At 37.4% G+C, this 17364-nt stretch overlaps 1 protein-coding gene across 16 annotated transcripts in view; it reads left to right on the top strand.

Annotated features, from left to right (window-relative positions):
- uckl1b (uridine-cytidine kinase 1-like 1b) overlaps positions 1–11667 on the top strand; it is a 40994-nt gene extending 29327 nt beyond the window's left edge. For 10 of the 16 annotated variants that reach the window (XM_067528037.1, XM_067528036.1, XM_067528044.1 and 7 more), the window contains one exon: positions 1280–1427. Coding sequence is in view for 6 of the 16 variants with exons in the window: in XM_067528046.1 (XP_067384147.1) it covers positions 1280–1503; positions 2189–2295; positions 3470–3640; positions 3898–3969; positions 4794–4983; positions 5174–5235; positions 7576–7595; positions 8278–8376; positions 8503–8596; positions 9048–9110; positions 9258–9380; positions 9667–9774; positions 9868–10024; positions 10152–10231 (1570 nt within the window). In the remaining 10 variants the exon portion in view is untranslated. Of the gene's footprint in view, positions 1–1279; positions 1504–2188; positions 2296–3469; positions 3641–3897; positions 3970–4793; positions 4984–5173; positions 5236–6452; positions 6470–7575; positions 7596–8277; positions 8377–8502; positions 8597–9047; positions 9111–9257; positions 9381–9666; positions 9775–9867; positions 10025–10151 lie in introns of those variants that run through there. The other 6 variants (XM_067528049.1, XM_067528050.1, XM_067528046.1 and 3 more) reach the window with 4 other exon arrangements.
- The last annotated feature ends 5697 nt before the right edge of the window (positions 11668–17364 follow it).

Genomic DNA, 17364 nt, shown 5'->3' with positions numbered 1-17364 from the left:
AGTAGGCTTTTCTCTTATCCTTTTACATTACTTCAAACTATAATTTTGTAATGCACCCACCACAGGCTGTGCCTCTACCCAGCCTCTATAAGGTGAAGCAAGTGTTCTGGGGGAGTGGTTATTTTGACGTGTGCAAGTCAAGTTCTCTGCATTGAATCATCATTTGCCACAAGCAATAAGTAAATGTTAACCGCCATTATTGAGTATCCTCTTAAAATGTCAAAAATTGAACTTGATCAATGTTCTTGGTGGGGAGCAATTAGTAAATCTATTGCCAGATACTGTTGCAAAAGGTACATTCTGTTTGCAATGAAATTCAAAACACTTTCACTACGTATTACATACGATATCTAGAATATCTAGAATATCTAAAGGAAAAAAAAAGTGTTTTGTTCATCAATAATGTTGTGTCATCTAGAAGATGTCATAGAGCAACAATGTGTCATGTGGTCAATAACATATAGTGTACTAGTGTGTGCGTGTGTGGCAAACATGGATTACTTGAAAGGCAATACTATGACTTACCCATGTTACAAGATGAGACTCTTTTTTTATTTATGATGATCCTGATTATTACATTTTGTCATACTGGCAGTATGACAGCTTTCTTCTTGTTGCAGTGCCCCGTTGCCTGTTTAACACCAAAGGTACTGTAAAATCCAACTGCTGACACAAGGACAATAATAACCAATGGTTGTACTGTGAAATTATGTTGCTCTGACTCTGACCTATCTGTCATATTGTAACCAGGAGTTATTTTGTTGTATTCTACTTGACAATAAGTGACCACAGCATTAACACCAACTGCTTGTTTTTATAAAACTATTCTGAACTAATAAATGCTGAGGTATCATAATGGGTTAACCATCTGTCAGGACAGAAGTCTCTTAAATTCAGTTCCACCTTTACCAACAGTGATTTCTTGCCTTATTCTTTATTAATTAGTGTACATGTTTTGCCATAATTACTGAAATGAGTATTATTTAACATACTTTTTTTTTTTAATAGAGTACTTTTAAGAAAACTATAGATAATCTGCTTTGTAGCTTTACTTGAGTAAAAGATTTGAAGTTGTATACTTACTTGAATATTGAGTTTGTGTAGTTTGCCAGCACCTCTGCACACGGTGTATCACATTCTGCTGTGTATGAGGCTGTGTAGCTGCAGGATGATCAGAGTGGCCTTGCTGACCCTTGTCCTCCATAACATTATCAGGACCACCAGTGTTGATGTTGTGTTCGATCGATGTATATGTACAGTATACTTTGACAAAAAGCAGATGGTGTTCTCTGTGTATTTGTTGCTGCAGTGGAGGTGGTGAGGGATCGCTGGACCGGCTTCTCCCTGTGGTAAGCATAGGTCATTCACCCAGAAAAAGGACCACTAGCCAGTGTAAGTCTGAGCCTCCTCTTCTACTCACCTCCAAACGAACCATCTACACTGCTGGACGCCCACCCTGGTACAATGAACATGGAACGCAGTCCAAAGAGGCCTTTGTCATTGGTAGGATACGTAAAAGAGGGACAACACACTGTTGAAATACAGACTTTTTCTTGCCTTGTGTATCTTTATTTCATTTAGAATGCTTTCACCTATACATTTGTAGTTTCAAACACAAGAGTACCAATAATTGAAACATTGGCAAGATCAAGAGCAGAAGTTCAAACAGAAGTTTGAATTTGGGGAACTGTGTAACTTACTAATACACTTTTAAGCTTATAAATGTTCGGAACATACAGTAGCAATATCGGAAACAGGTTTACTAATCTTTAAGCAGTTACACTAAGTAGTGTCTTTTGCAGAAATAAGCAATCACCCCATTTACTGCTAATGGGTATTGACAAACTTATTCAGTGTCATTATTGATATTCTAACTGAGTTAAAGGTTGACACTACTTTGCTGCTGAGAAGAATTGGCCTTAGAAATGTGTTTAGTGCAAGAGAATAGGAATTTCTGAAAAAATACTGTATTTACTTGCTAATTGGGATCTTTATCTTGAATGAAGCATTGTATCGTTTTCTGCCTGTGTCTCTCCATGCAAACAGTGCCTTAAAGCAATATAACAGGGTGTACTGTCAAGCTAGGACTAGTATGTTTCACCCAAGACAACTATTTTGAAATTGCACTATCGCAATGAAATATGTTTGCTGACTTATTATAAATGCCTGTTTGAATTTTCTGTCACAGGTCTGTGTGGTGGCAGCGCATCAGGAAAGACGACCGTAGCCAGGAAAATCATTGAAGCTCTAGATGTTCCATGGGTTGTACTTCTCTCGATGGACTCATTTTACAAGGTGTGCACGTGTGTACAATATGTGATAATAGTCTTTCTGTTTGCATGCACCCACTTGTCTGTTTAATGTTGTAATGTGTTATTAAGAACGACTGTTCTCAAAAATATGTTACTTGACATTTGATGTTTGTGCACATCTTTACATCCTTCCAAATGATTTTAGATTCTAAACGTTAAATTGCTGATATCAGATAAAATCCAACAAATTACTTCTTCTTTTTTCTTTATCACTTCATCTATGTGGTTGCTAACCTCCCAGTAGCCTAGAGGAAGGTCGGAAAAAGACAGAAAATAGGATTGCTTTTGAGAAACTTAGTATTGAGAATGATGAAAAGAGGATTGACTAGAGTAAAAGGAGACAAACTATTAGAAGGTGGAAGAGTCCAAAAAGACTAGTAGTTGAGAGTAATCAAGCAAACAAGCAAGCCCCATCATTCATGCTCCTCTATGCTTCCACCCACTTTCTGGTTATGTAATCCTGTCACAATCAGACAGCAGCAGCTCAGACTGTTCACAGCAGGAGACATTTACCAGTCACCACTGGTGCTATAACCTTCAGCAAGTACCAGTTCACACATTGCTTCTCTAGTGGTCAGCTTCCAAAAAACTTGTCTACTTAGATTTATCTGCTCTTTTTCATTTTCTGATGCAAGACAAAGGGACCTACTGCTTGCTCCTGCTGTGAACAGCCTGTAACACCAGTTTATCTTATTAAGTGTGCAGTCAGTTCACTTGAGAAGGGGGTGTCTCTGTTGTGAAACTGCCAAATACCAAGTCTGGAGTTTTAATGCTCGACCACCCTAAGGGCACACACAGACACCCACACCACCTGATACAGACGTCACAGTGGCCCATGATGTTCTACTAAATTTAGGTGCCCTAACATTAACTGCCCTTCAGCGTTAAACTGTGTGTTTTTGCACAAGATAAATACATTAGATTTTGTATGCGTTTGTTTGTTTGTTTGTTTGTTTGATGGTCTGTCTGTTTAGAAAACTAATGCAATGTGGTTTAATCCATCTTTTTTATTGATTATGCAAATTTTAATAGATGTGTTTAAACAAAGGTTAGAGATTGGGATTGTTCAGTAAGCACTGAATTGTGTTTGCAAAGTGTCGTTGTGGAGCATTTGTTTTAACGTCATTCCAAAATTCTTCGATTCTTGTTGTCCTCAGGTCCTGACTCCTGAAGAGCAGATTCTGGCTGCCAGCAATGACTATAACTTTGACCACCCTGATGCCTTTGACTTTGATTTGCTGACACACATCTTGCGCAAACTCAAGCAGGGGAAGAGTGTAAAAATCCCAATATATGACTTTACAACTCATGGGAGACAGAAGGACTGGGTAAGTATGGACGGACAAATTTTAAAATGCAATAATGCACTTTGTAATTCAATGAGTAGCATGGCAAAGTTACTGGTTATTCTAGAGCCAGATGGCATATCTGTTATTCCTGACAAATACATTTTGTGATTTCTTTTCATATAGAGCATGCAGTTAGTTGATTATGATGATTGTTACAGTAAACTTAAGTGCATATGTCCACATACTTCGTTTGTATGTACATTTTACCATAATACATGCACATTGTTCCACCACAGAAAACTGTATATGGAGCCAGTGTTATCATCTTTGAGGGAATCATGGCCTTTGCAGATAAAGAGGTTTTGCAGGTAGGGCATTGTTAATGTCCTCTAACATGTTCACCTGGTTAACAGAAGCTGTTGTCAAATTTATTGTTACATGTGCATTTGGAGAGTTTTTCAAAAAAGACATTTGAATGAACCAACCAGGGTTGACAATGCAAAGTAAGCAAGTCATTTGAATCTGTCTGCTGATTTACATATAAACAAATAAGGTAAGGAAGCTCAAAATGCAGATGTATCAAAATCTGCATATGTGTTGACTTTATAAGAGGACAAAATATTTTAGATGCTGCTAAAAGTTTTTATATGAGAGATAAAGAGAAACGCAAACCATTATTTTCAGTAATCATATAAAAAATAAAAGATGCCAGCTGTCACAATTATTTGATATTTTACCTACCATATATATATACCACATATATGTTAGATTACTAATATTTATGGGATTCAAAACACATTTGTCCTTGAATCTTGCTTACAGGATAGAAAATGTCATTTTGTTATAAAGGGCTTGCTGAAAAAAATTAACAGATATATAAATTAATTAGAACTCACCACGAACTTGAAGCTACAAAGATAGAACATTATGTGAGAGAGTTCATTTTGCAATAGTCCGTCAGAATTATTTTAGAGCATTTTTTTTGTGGTTGTCAGGAAAAAAGAAGTATCAATGTCAAGCACAGTAAACCTAACTTCTAAGAAAAATCTGTTCAAATAATGAGTACTATGACACATAAGAGTTTAAGTAGAATCAAGACGAACCTTATGTCATGTCATCTTTGTGTAAACGTGTGTTATAAAAGATTATGTTGAGCTTAACATTTTGTGTCCATTTTATGTGCTTTTGTCAGTTGCTGGATATGAAGTTATTTGTGGACACGGACTCTGACATCCGGCTTGTGCGTCGGCTTAGAAGGGACATTACAGAAAGGGGGAGAGACATTGATGGTGTCATCAAGCAGTACAACAAGTTTGTAAAGCCAGCATTTGAGCAGTACATTGAGCCCACCATGCGCCTGGCCGATATTGTAGTACCACGAGGTGTGTAAAAATACACACAAATATATACTTACAGATTCAGCTTTACATAATGAGTGTTGCAATTTTAAAAAATTAACAACTTTTTACTAGTATATGATAGTTACTGTGTTCAAGAAAGTTAAATACTGACAGTTTATGTTTCCTGTGAGTCTCCAAATTAATATTAGGTCCATATTTTCCATTCTATTAGGTGGTGGCAACATGGTGGCTATTGATTTGATTGTGCAGCATGTCCACAGTCAGCTGGAGGAGGTAAGAGAGGTCACACTGACGGAACAATGTACAAACATACACACTCATTAAAAAACGTCTTACCGGTTAAATATAGCATTATATTATTTCATAGCATAAATATAGCATTTTCATGTTAACATCATTACCATCACTTCCTTCCTAGCCTTTTGGTTTTTTTGTTTTTTTATTAGAGGAATTCTTTGTATAGTCATTAAGTAAAAAGGGCTGATCTGCATTCAGAGGGTATGTTTTCTCAACCAGGCCTTTTTGTCAATAAACACTACAACTCCCTCTAGTGGAGAGAAAATACAGAGATTCAGAAGAGGACAAACATACATGATTGCTCCAGGTTTTGTTCTCTGAGCTTAAATAGAAAAAGGTCAATTTGCACTCAATGAATCATCTTTCCAGGAGCATTTTTAAGCACTTGTGTTTGGGTGTTCTCCGTTGTTTAGACTAAATATTAGTTCCAATTCTTGCAAATAAATTAGTGTTGATTTGGTGCAGGTAAATAAATTAGCAAGTATTAAGACTTAACTCTGCTTGTACATGTCGTTGTGGAGTCCCAATTTACAAATCAACACAAATTAGTCATTCCTGATTAATTAGTTACAGGTTTGGGGAGGGGGGCATAAAATCTATACCTTTGAACATTTAATCAATCTAAAACTGAAGCCAAAGCATTATATTTTCACTTTTAGGACTATAATTAGTCTCAGGTTAAGATTCATAGTTTGTTTTAGTTTTTTTCTGAATTCAATATACTGTATAGATGAATTTGCTCAGTGCATTCAGTGTGTTTAACTACACAGCTGTTGTAATGCTTGAAAAGATAAATTAATACATTAGCCCATTAGTTTTCACATAAGCATGTGCAACTTTTTTCCATTTTCAAACAAATGATCAATCTGATCATTTGTTTGATTACCTTTAACCTTTAATAACATTTTACCCATGATCAATATTACGTTGACCAACTGAGCAACAGTACTAAAAATGTATAATGTATAATTTAATATATCATTTTGACTCACAGCATCTCAGACAATTTTTTTCATTTGTTGTGAAACACGTGCTAATTGCTCTAAAGGGCAACTTTTTTCGGTTCACTTTGTGCCATAGCGCACTTTGATTTGTTCCCTCCTCACTATGCACACAGTAACATACATGATGGACCTCTCTATCACTCTCCTTCTCCCACATCCCCCAACCCTAAATCCCTCCATGGCTCACAGCGCGAGCTCAGCGTCAGGTAGAGCGACCTTTATCCCGTCTGTCATTCTTTCCTCACCATCTGCCCAGTTCACTGGCAGCTCCAGCTTCTTACTGGGAGGGAGAGAACAAGAGGCATGCAAAGCCAACTTCTACCTTTATTGATCTGCTGGCTGCCACGACACATCACAAGGCAGCCCTCTCCTACTGTGCAAACCAAATACGACTAATCAGTCATAAAAGAATGTGACTGTGCCAAAGCATTGTAAAGGCTTGGTTCACCCCAGAGTAGAATAAATATAAACCACATGAAAAATGCTGTCAGTAATTTGAAAGTAAAGCTTAGATCCAAAGTTTTGAAGTGATGTGGCGCAGCCAGCATTTAATGTAAAGACGTTGGTTTTCCCTCTCTCTACCTTTTAGAGAAATGACAACTCACACTCTTCCTGCCTTCTGTGTCTAAAAATATACCAGTGAGTCAAGTCACTGACCCCTCCTTTCACTGACAATGAGAGAGAGTGACTATAAGAGAAAGCAAGAGAGAGGAAGCACTTGCTACAGCTAGTTGACTATCACATACCTCAGCCACAGAGAAAGTTTCCAATACCCTACTACAAAGCGCTGAGTTTTTCCATTGAATGTCGGCCACGGTATCTGAGACAGAGAGCAAAAGGAAGTGAGCTTGGTGTCTGTCTTTAGACACAGGATGTGCTGGGGCCTGTGAGCTGAAATACCAACCTGTACTGTTCTACATGGTGAAAGAGTGACAGCCGCACGATAGCTTGTGCTACTCCCACGCATACACACAATGGATGCACTTGTATAGATATCAAAATCTGATCCAAAACTCTACAGTGTTCGTTTTACCCTAGCTAGCATCTGTAAGAATCTTGTAAAGCATGGTCAGTTTTAGTCCTAACCAGGAATTAAAATTTTACTTAAATGGCAATTTACCTCTACAATGTGGTAAGCACATTTCCATGACATTTGACCTTTTTAAGTCTCAGCTGTCACACTTTTAACTGTGTGATAATCCCTTCATTCACCTGATGTTTTGTCTTTTCTTATTTGTTGTGTGTCGTCTTTCTGTGTCTCCTCTGCTGTGACTGTTAAATGTGTTTCATCGCAAAAAAACTCTCCCCATAGAGGAAACTTCGCTGGGATATGTGAGCAGATTTGCTATGATTTCTCATTTCTTCTTGCATCTGGCTAATGTTTATCTCAGTGACATTGTAGATCCTTTAGTGGCAATATGACCTCATCACTCAGGGTGGACCTAGGCCAACTACATCATCAAACATTTCCTATTGTTACAAGTAGTAGAGACCTGTCGTGGAAAATAACAATCATTCGTTTTATTTATGTTTTGAAAATTTTTCTTTATTTTACATCTGCATTATGTACATTTTTTAAATTAAAATAAAATTACTAAGATTTTGATGTTTCTTTCCATTGCCATGGTCTCTGTGGTCTTGTAATGTTCACTGAAATACTCAACAGTGGCACTGTGTGCTGTGCAGTTTTGTATGTCTGCTTTTTCCCCCCATGAAACCTAGTGGTTTCACACTAGCCGTATCAACTTTACTCTAATTACTATTGAACAATGATTTGTGCATGTACTTACTGGTATGTCCGTGTTTGTTTTTGAAGTGTGCATACATTAGTGTGTAAGCTTGTGTGTGAACTTGAACATACTGTACAAATATGTGCAGAAAAGTGTTAATCGCACCTGTATTCGTGTGTGTTGCGTACATGTCCATCTTCCCTCTTTTTACTCCTCTCACCTTGCTCAACCCCCTACCCCCCACCCCCACTCCCCTGCATCTGTACTTGTTGCCGTGGTTACAGGGCAGCCCTGGCTTCTGCACACCAGGCCCAACCCCTTCCCCAGACCCTCAGTGTTCTTGAGAGCACACCCCAGGTCAGAGGCATGCACACCATCATCAGGTAAAAGCTAGAAAGACTACTGCATATAAAAATACTAAATCTGGTTCCCTTAGTAGAAAACTCAGGATAGAGCAGCTCCCACCAGTATAACATTGTACTTTTTTTTTTTCTAATCACCATGTTTAGAAACAAGGAAACCAGTCGTGATGAGTTTATCTTCTACTCCAAGAGGTTGATGCGTCTTCTAATAGAGCGGGCGCTCTCCTTCCTCCCCTCACAGGTGCCAGAGACATTAAATCATAGCACTACACAATGGTTCTGTTATACACTGTATTAAGGGGGGACAAGAAAGAAGCAACTTAGAGATGCTGACGAGACACAGCAAAAGAGTGAGATTTAGTAAAGCATGTGGCCTTGAAATGGGGAAAATATTGTTAGGTAATGGTTAACGGAAAAACAAAGTATTTGTAATGGCTAAAATTAAAATCAGATAGATGTTATTATAGTGGCCTGTAGCACGAGCAAGGAAACTTATCAAGTTAACCTACCTACCACAGTGGAAAGTTTCCATAAGTTAACCATAAGATACAGGTTTGTATTACACAAACACACGTGACTGACAGTTTGTAATCTGCCATAGCTCATCGCAAACTACTTTCCTGACTTCTGTACTGCACTTTAGTGTTGTGATCAGCATTCTGCTCACACTCTAATGATTTTTAATATCTCAGGTCCGCGTAGTCCAGACCCCCCAAGGAGAGGATTATGAAGGCAAAACTTTTAATGGGAAGAGGGTGAGTGAACTTCATTTCATTCCTGCCGTGTCCTCAACTCGATTCTCAATTTCTATTTTTTAATATCATCAAGATTAATTTCATTTCCACCTAAATAGATGTAGTTAACCTCTTAATTTCTTTCCTTTTCATTGTTTTTTATTTTAGATCACAGGTGTGTCGATCCTGCGAGCTGGGGAGACTATGGAGCCGGCCCTGAGGGCTGTCTGCAAAGACGTCCGCATAGGCAAGATCCTCATCCAGACCAACCAGGACACAGGAGAACCAGAGGTACAGATTAAAACAACTTCAACACTGTAGCACAATTGTAACTGCATAAAGTTCATTTATTTAAATGTTTGCTGATAAACACATTACCCTAACTCTAATTTTGAATTACTATGTTTCTCACCTTGTTTTATCATACTTGTTGCTTGTAGCCCACATGTCATGTCTTTTCAGTATATTAAGGTTGGGGGATTTCTGCATAATCCCACCTATAGCTACAGGATATAGGTACTGGTCATATATTTCACATGTTGGTATTAACCCACATCCTGTCTCAACACACTGTTAGCTTCACTACCTGCGTCTGCCGAAAGACATCAGTGAAGATCATGTGATTCTTATGGACTGTACTGTGTCCACTGGAGCTGCAGCCATGATGGCTGTACGAGTCCTGCTGGTGCGTGTAACGGTTGTGTAAAAGAATTATGTTGCCTGCCAAGAATTACTTTCCTAATGTAGTCGATATTCATGGGCATCTTGTCATATCTAGGACCATGATGTTCGGGAGGACAAAATCCTGCTGGTGTCTTTGCTGATGGCTGAAATGGGCATCCATTCAGTGGCTTACGCATTCCCACAGGTCAAAATCCTAACCACTGCTGTCGACAAGAAGGTCAATGATCTCTTCCATATCATACCTGGCATAGGTGAGCACACTCTTACTCTTAGAGGAATAAGAGTGTAAGAAATTAATAATTGTAAAAACAATCTCTGGTGTCATGTTAAAAAAAATTCATATTTTAACTAATGGTGTTTTTTTTTTTTTACTTGTAGGAAATTTTGGGGATCGATACTTTGGAACAGATGCACCCCCTGACTGGAGCGATGAAGAGATAGATGAGCCCAGTTACTGATTAAAATATTGCCAGTTATTATTGCCACCAAATTATTAGGTGATTCAGGGCTCTGCCCATCTGAGGACAATATGAAGTCTTTTTTCCTGTTAGGTTATCATGTGCTTTCCTCAAGGGCCCAACAAGGGTGCCAAGGAAATTAAGCTGAAGATCTGACACTTTTGTTTTTTTCACAGTCACCTTGTTGAAATTTAAAATTATAAATTTTAATGTTGTGGAAAATTGTGTGATGAAGTAAATAAGAATTTTATTTGTATACTGTGTTATAAAGTCAGAGTGTTTTATTTTGGTTATTAAAACTGACAATCTAAAATTTGCAGACATGTTTTTAAAAGATAAATCTAGCCTTAAACCGTGTGCTGTGTATGACACAACTGAATGTAAATTTGTTGTAAAAGAACAAAAATCAAGATTTCAAGTTTATTTTTACCACATATTGTTTTCACAACTTTCACCAAAGTAAAATCTGAACATGAACTTGCGATGCTCAACTTCCATCGCCATGAGCACTTTCTGAAGGACCATTCAATCGGAAAATGTGTAGGTGTATCTGTCGTTTTTTTTTCCCTTTATTTTAAGCTCTCTGGTTCACCCTTTTCCTTCTGTGTACATGCTGACCTAACCAGCTGAAAGGGTTTTGAGCTCCGCTTTGCATTATACAGCTAAAAGTATGCACTTGTAGTGTGATTTATGCAGCATATTCTTCATTTACATATTTTTACTATGGATAGACTTGACCATTCAGCAGGCAAGCCGTGCCTTTTTTTCCTGCCGTGAAAATGGGTCATCCGCATTTACCAAATACAGATTAAGTGTTTATTTCAGTCTCGTGCATCCTGAGTTATGTCTGTTTTTCGTGCAGTAAATTAGAGTTTTCACTCTTGAGCTGTGGATACATATGAACTCAGAACACTTGCATGTCAGACTGGTCTGTGCCTGATTCTTTTACTTCACATCAGTATTGAAACGAATTTGATGTGTTTGTTAAATTTGGTGCTTTTTTAATTTCACCTTGTTCTCTATAGGCTTATTTTCACTGTCTCACATAGGGTTGCACCTCCATGATTTTTATCCACATGGTTAAATAATGCAACGGGACATTATTTGGACAGAAATGTTGCAGATTAAATGCATTTTCATATTGTAATTCATAGTCAGTATACAGTTTTTTTGTTTTGTTTTAATCTCTGCTTTACTGAGAATAGGAAATAAACAACATTACGAATAAATGTGACCTACAAGTACCATTACTATTGCTGGTTCACAATTACTTTTCCATTTAATAACCTGCTTGTGCGCAGAATGTACTTAGTGTTGTACGAGACATTCAGTACAGAATATCCAATGATTGGGTTTTCACAGCCTCAGCAGTTTTATGTTCATCTCTGCTGAATGTTTTATAACTATATTAAATAAAAGTGCAATAGAGCTTTTAACTTTGTTGTAGTGCCTTCATATTATTTATGTCAAACATAAATGTTATCAAGTGTCAGCCAGCTCACCCTATGTATGCAGTCAGATTTACTACACATTTGAAAAGTCAGTGATGGTTTTTAACACACGTGATAGAATGTGAAGCACATTTTTATCTTTTTTGACTAACCAGCATATTTTTGCCTCTTGCAAACATTTAAAGACAGAACGACACATTACATACACTTTGACAATGAACAGGAAGGATATTGTGGTTGTCCTCTTCTCATGGAAAGTAACCTTGATATCTTCCATCACTTTCCATAATTATTACTCTGACAGCTGTCAAGACGTCAGCCACTGTAAAATATGATTGCCACACATTTGATGGGGCTGATGGACAATTACAAAACAGCAGCCTATTAAGCAGATATTGACCCCCAAGAGGCATCTTTGTCTATGGGAGGAGGCATGAGAAGGACAGTCAAAAGACGTGCAAGCGCTAAGAATATCAGGAAGCTCAGCAGCAGCATTTATATTCTTGTCCTGCTCTAGTTTATCTAGTGTTAAATATGCAGCTGTCAGACATTTGAAAGCTTTTATTTTTTTGCTGAAGCTAAAAAGGTTTTAGTTTGCTTCATATCCATTGTTAAGTCACAGCACTTTGTATCACTCCTCCACCCACACACATACACACAAGTCCTGACTTGCACTGGATGGTGACATTTGCCATTGGTTTTTAAATTCAGTTCAGATGTATTTTGTTTTTGATGACAAAATGCTTGAAAATCTATTTCTATCTTGAACTGAGATGTCAGTGGAAAGTTTACCACCAGCACTGACAAACAGGAAGGTGGTGTGTCTGTGTCTGTGAGTCGCATCCCCATTGGTAGTGTAGAGCATGATGAGGTCACAGCTCAGAAAAGACAGCAGGAGTGGCCATTATAACTCACCGACCTGTGTTTGTTTTTCATCCTCATGTCACCAGCTTTGCTCCAGGTTGTACTGCTTTCTTCCTGTGTGCCTTCTTTCGGTCGTCACTTTACATGGTGGAAGATGTCTCGAGATTTTGTGTCTTGTCTGTTTTGACTGGGTCTGTGGAGTCAGCTGCTCTGCCATGTGAGTAAGGCAACTTCTAAACCTCTCATAGAGAAATAGTTTGAAACTTGCCAAAATCTTACAGTTTACAGCCTTACAGTGAAATTAATAATGTTTTGATGTTAGTTATTTGTTTTGGTAATGTGATATCCACTAGTGAGTGTGTCTGGGTTGTAAATGTGAAATGATGGTGAGTAGTAGTGCAGTACTTAATGCAGGTAGTTGAGGATGAATAATTCTGACAGTGAAGTATTTCTGAATCATGTGAAGAGGGTTTGGATTAGTCTCCTGAAGAGGCTAAAGTATTGTCTTTCCCTTTTCCTCCCTCCTTTTTCTTTCACCATATCTCACTGTGTGTGTGTGTGTGTGTGTGTGTGTGTGTTGGTGTGTGTGTGTGTGTTCTCTTGTGCTCCTCATTTACATAGTTTATCATGAGAGTAAAAAAACAGGCTGGACTGTCCTCATAAAGTCAGGCAAGGGTGATTTAGATGTTATTTAGTATGAGATGCAGTTGGTGCGTTAGCCGTCATCATTGCTCTCTAAGTGGTTTCAGTGCAGCTTAGCTAACAACACTGAGCCACAGACATGGTGCCCAATTTTTATACCGTGCTCTCAGTTTTGTGAATAAGAAAATAAGCACACGTCTAAGTTTAATATGTTGTTTAAATGCATTTAGTTCTGGCTGTTTGGCTCTGTCATTACATTGCAAACTCCATTTCACAGAAGCTACATTTTACAATGAGCGCAATATCTGTGCCCTCCTGAAAACAATGAAATCTATTGATTTTTTTTTCAAATAAGGAATTAAAATTCTATTTCTAGAATAAACAAATATCATTTTTTACTTTAATCGAAGGCGATTTTTTTGATAAGTATTCTTTTTTGACTTCCTTTATGACTTTTGTTCCTGGCGCCAAAATCCTAACATGTGTGTGAGCAGCCAATCTTTGAATTGATTATTTTTAGTGGGAATGTTGCATCATTTTCACCAATAATTGAATTAATTTATTAGTGTTAACTTTTAGAGTGATCAGTTAGAAAACACTGATTTGCTTTGCTATGATTAAGATGATGGTGATGATTAATGTTGGCCATCAATAAGTCATCATCTTTCCTCTGTGTGGGAATAAAGTGGATCTTTGGGCATTAGAATTTTTTATTATGCAGAAAACAATAAAAAAGTCCACCAATATATTTTTCAAACCATGCACACATTCCAGAAGTTTAAACATATCTAAACCACTTATCCTAAGACAGATGTCTTTTTTTCTTCTTTTTTTTAAGCAGTTGAGTTGAGTGTGGACAGAGTGCACTGAGGCTCATGGAGCAGCCTGAACAAGACACGCAGTCCAGATTTAGTTCTTGAGTAGTTCTTTCTAGGACTGTCCAACCTGAGAATGGTGATATCAGGCTCAATCTCAGGTTCGTCAGCCCATGAAACGCTAACTCACCCCAACAGAGAATGAGGAGGAACGCCAAATTAAAAAACAAAATAAAAAACAAACCTGCTTTGTAGTGAAATTTATTTGGATGTTAAAACAGAAAGGTTTCAATTAATAATTAGTACACGTCTGCATAGATAATTAGCACACTTCTGCATTTAAACTGGTTGTGTAATCAATATTTCATAGCTCCTACTGGCCTGGCTTTCTTGCTAAAATGTACATTTCGATTTCCTCTTTATTAAACTTGAGATTAATATTGCATACTGGACATTTTGGGGATATTGTACATCAGCAATATAAAAATGTACTCTATTTGTCATGAATGGCACACACAGAGCCATTTTATTGTTAAGATAAGGAGATTTCCTCCAAGTTCTGCCTATTTCCCAGTAGAGGGAGCAATGTACACACCAACCAGAGCACAGAGATTATTGCTGCTTGTGAAAATACCTTGGATCATTTTGGTTTTTATTCTCAAAGCTAAATCAACTAAATAACCACTCAGTAATTCTGTTTTAATATCCTCAAGAATGGCTACTTACTTCCAGAAAACTACGGAAACTAGACTTCCTGAGAAAGTCGCCTTTGCATATGACTTTCACATTGTATCAACTAGCAGACATCTGCTCGAGCTAAAATGTTTTATTCTGTTATTATTGTATTATTTTAAAATACTAATACAAAGTACAATTTTCTGTCAGTGACGCACTCTGAAGCAAATACTGTTTATCTGTGTAGATTGTTTCAGGATACAAACAGTGACAAATACCAAATTACTGAAAACTTAACTGTGTTATATGTGTCATATACATTAAGAATATACATACTCATATATAAATTCATACTGTCCTGTTTATGAGCGTGTAAGCGAGCACTGTATAATATTATACTTTTTTTTTTATTACCAACAATTGTAAAATTGAGGAACAGTTTTTTTTACTGTTTTTTTTAAAGAAGTAGTATTTCGATTTCCCCTGTTCACCTTTCAGGAAACAATTTCTTATATGCGTTTCTTGATTTCTATGTGTATGTGAAAAATCACTTTTGCTGAATAAATCAGGACGGTTATAGACTATATATCAAATATAAAATCTGAGTATTCAACAGTTTACTGTAGTATCTTGAATAAAGTACCCACAAATTTATAAAATCAGTGAAAAAATTATAACAATAAAATTAAAAATATAAAAGTAAGTATAAGAAAACTACTATTGGTGTATTTAGAAAATTCTTATTTATGCTTTTAAAAAAATCTTAAAATGGTCCAAAGAAATTGCCTTCAGATGCATCGCAGCATTCTGCAGCAACTCTTATCTTGTACAGACGTAGCACTTCACTTTCCTTTTATGCTTTGACAGGCAGCTTCTAGATTGTTCTGGTCACTCAGCCTGGAAGATTTATCGCTTGTTACATCTCATCTTTTATGTTGCCTTGTTCTCCGAACTGTTTAATAAATTATAAATTCCATGAAAATTATTTTGGAAACGAGATTGAACTGCAGGCATTCAGCTCCAGGGAAGGACATTTTTGAAAATTCGCTTTGAAAAGTCATTTCTGAGGAATTCTGTAACACTGGCATGTGCATAACCCTTTCAAGGGAGAAAATGCAATATCCTTTTACATTCTGACCTCTCACTGAGATTATAATGTTATTCAATCTAAAAATCGCAGCTTTAAAATGAAGTGCAAAAGGAAAGGGAAGAACCTTGGTGTATCCAATCAGATCTCTCAAACATTTAAATTTAGTATCACATATTCTTCAGTTCTACTTTCCACTAATTGTGCCAGGGCCATGTTCCATTAAACATACGAAAGCGTTGTACAACTTTGCAATTCCCTATATTGTATTACTCTTTCAAATTGTGGCCCATATTCTGACACAATAAAATCATACAGTTAGAGATACAAAAATAAGTGCTACTTCTCGATACGCTTTGGCATCTCTGACATTTTTACGTTTTTATCCAACAGAGCTATATCCTTTGTGTCTGCAAAGATTGGATTAGAAATGAGGCATGTCATGATTTTTCAGAGAGAGTGCAAAAATTGATGTGGTCTGAAGAACTGAATGTAAGCTGTTGCAGAGTTGTATGACGTGTGCTTCTGGTTTGATTGTGTGCTATAAAACTCCTTATGCTTGCCTTTATTGGTGTTCAGGTATTGTTTTCGCCGTTGGTCTAGCAACTCCCTTTCAGAATGTCTCTTTTACCCTGAAAGGGGAATAAAGAGAAAGCAGGTGCACCCTGCCACACCCCTGCCAATATTTAAAGCATAATACAGTTACAGTTTTTATTATTTGTTTCCCTACCCTCAAAAATTCACAAAATCTTTAATCTGCTATACCATAATTGTTTCAAGACGACTTTGTTACATTTAAACATATTTACATCGGCTTTCTGTTACCCATGAAAACTGATTTTTTACTAACAGCCTTTCAGAATGAAATGGCCATGTAGAAAATGGACGACTGGAGTGTGTGACCCCAGTGACCTTTCTTTCACCAAAGGTTAAGGGTCAGATTGGGATCCAGCTCTCTGTGGAGATATTAAACCCGGTCACCAAGGTAACATTGTGTGCAACAAGGATGACCAGGGTCACATTGGGGAACACACTGACTTTTTTTACTGAAGGAGGAGGAAACATGTTTATTTTTTGTGATGTGTCTTGTTGTTGTACAGTGTTTGACTCAATTAATAATAAATGCTCAAACAAAATGTAATCAGTTTTTTTAATTATTGCAATGAGAACTGTACCATGTTTATATGAACAAGGTGTGTGTGTGTGTGTGTGTGTGTGTGTGTGTGTGTGTGTGTGTGTGTGTGTGTGTGTGTGTGTGTGTATGTGCGTGTTTGCGTGTGTGCGTGTGCATGTGTGCGTTGTCACACTTGCTCTCCTGACTTAAATTTTTGTTGCGCCACGGCATTCTGTGTCTGTGAGTCAGCTGGCAGAGGGGTTTGAGCCACGAAGCATCGGGTCATTTGCCTGGAATGAATGAATTGAATGAGCATGTGTGTGGCCTGAAAAGCCAGATCACAGTGGCCAAGTGTGAACCAGGGTCTCTGGCAAACATCGCAGTCTGAGGCTCAGTGACAAAGTTCAAGTCAGCTTATGCCATTTAGGAAAAGAAAGGTGCTTGACTTAATGCACCTGTGTAATGACTTCAGATTTACCCCTTTG

Source organism: Channa argus, chromosome 13 (genome assembly GCF_033026475.1).
Source record: "Channa argus isolate prfri chromosome 13, Channa argus male v1.0, whole genome shotgun sequence".
NCBI lineage: Eukaryota > Metazoa > Chordata > Actinopteri > Anabantiformes > Channidae > Channa > Channa argus.
Note: the sequence above shows the minus strand (reverse complement) of the source record. Positions and strands in the feature narration are given on the sequence as shown.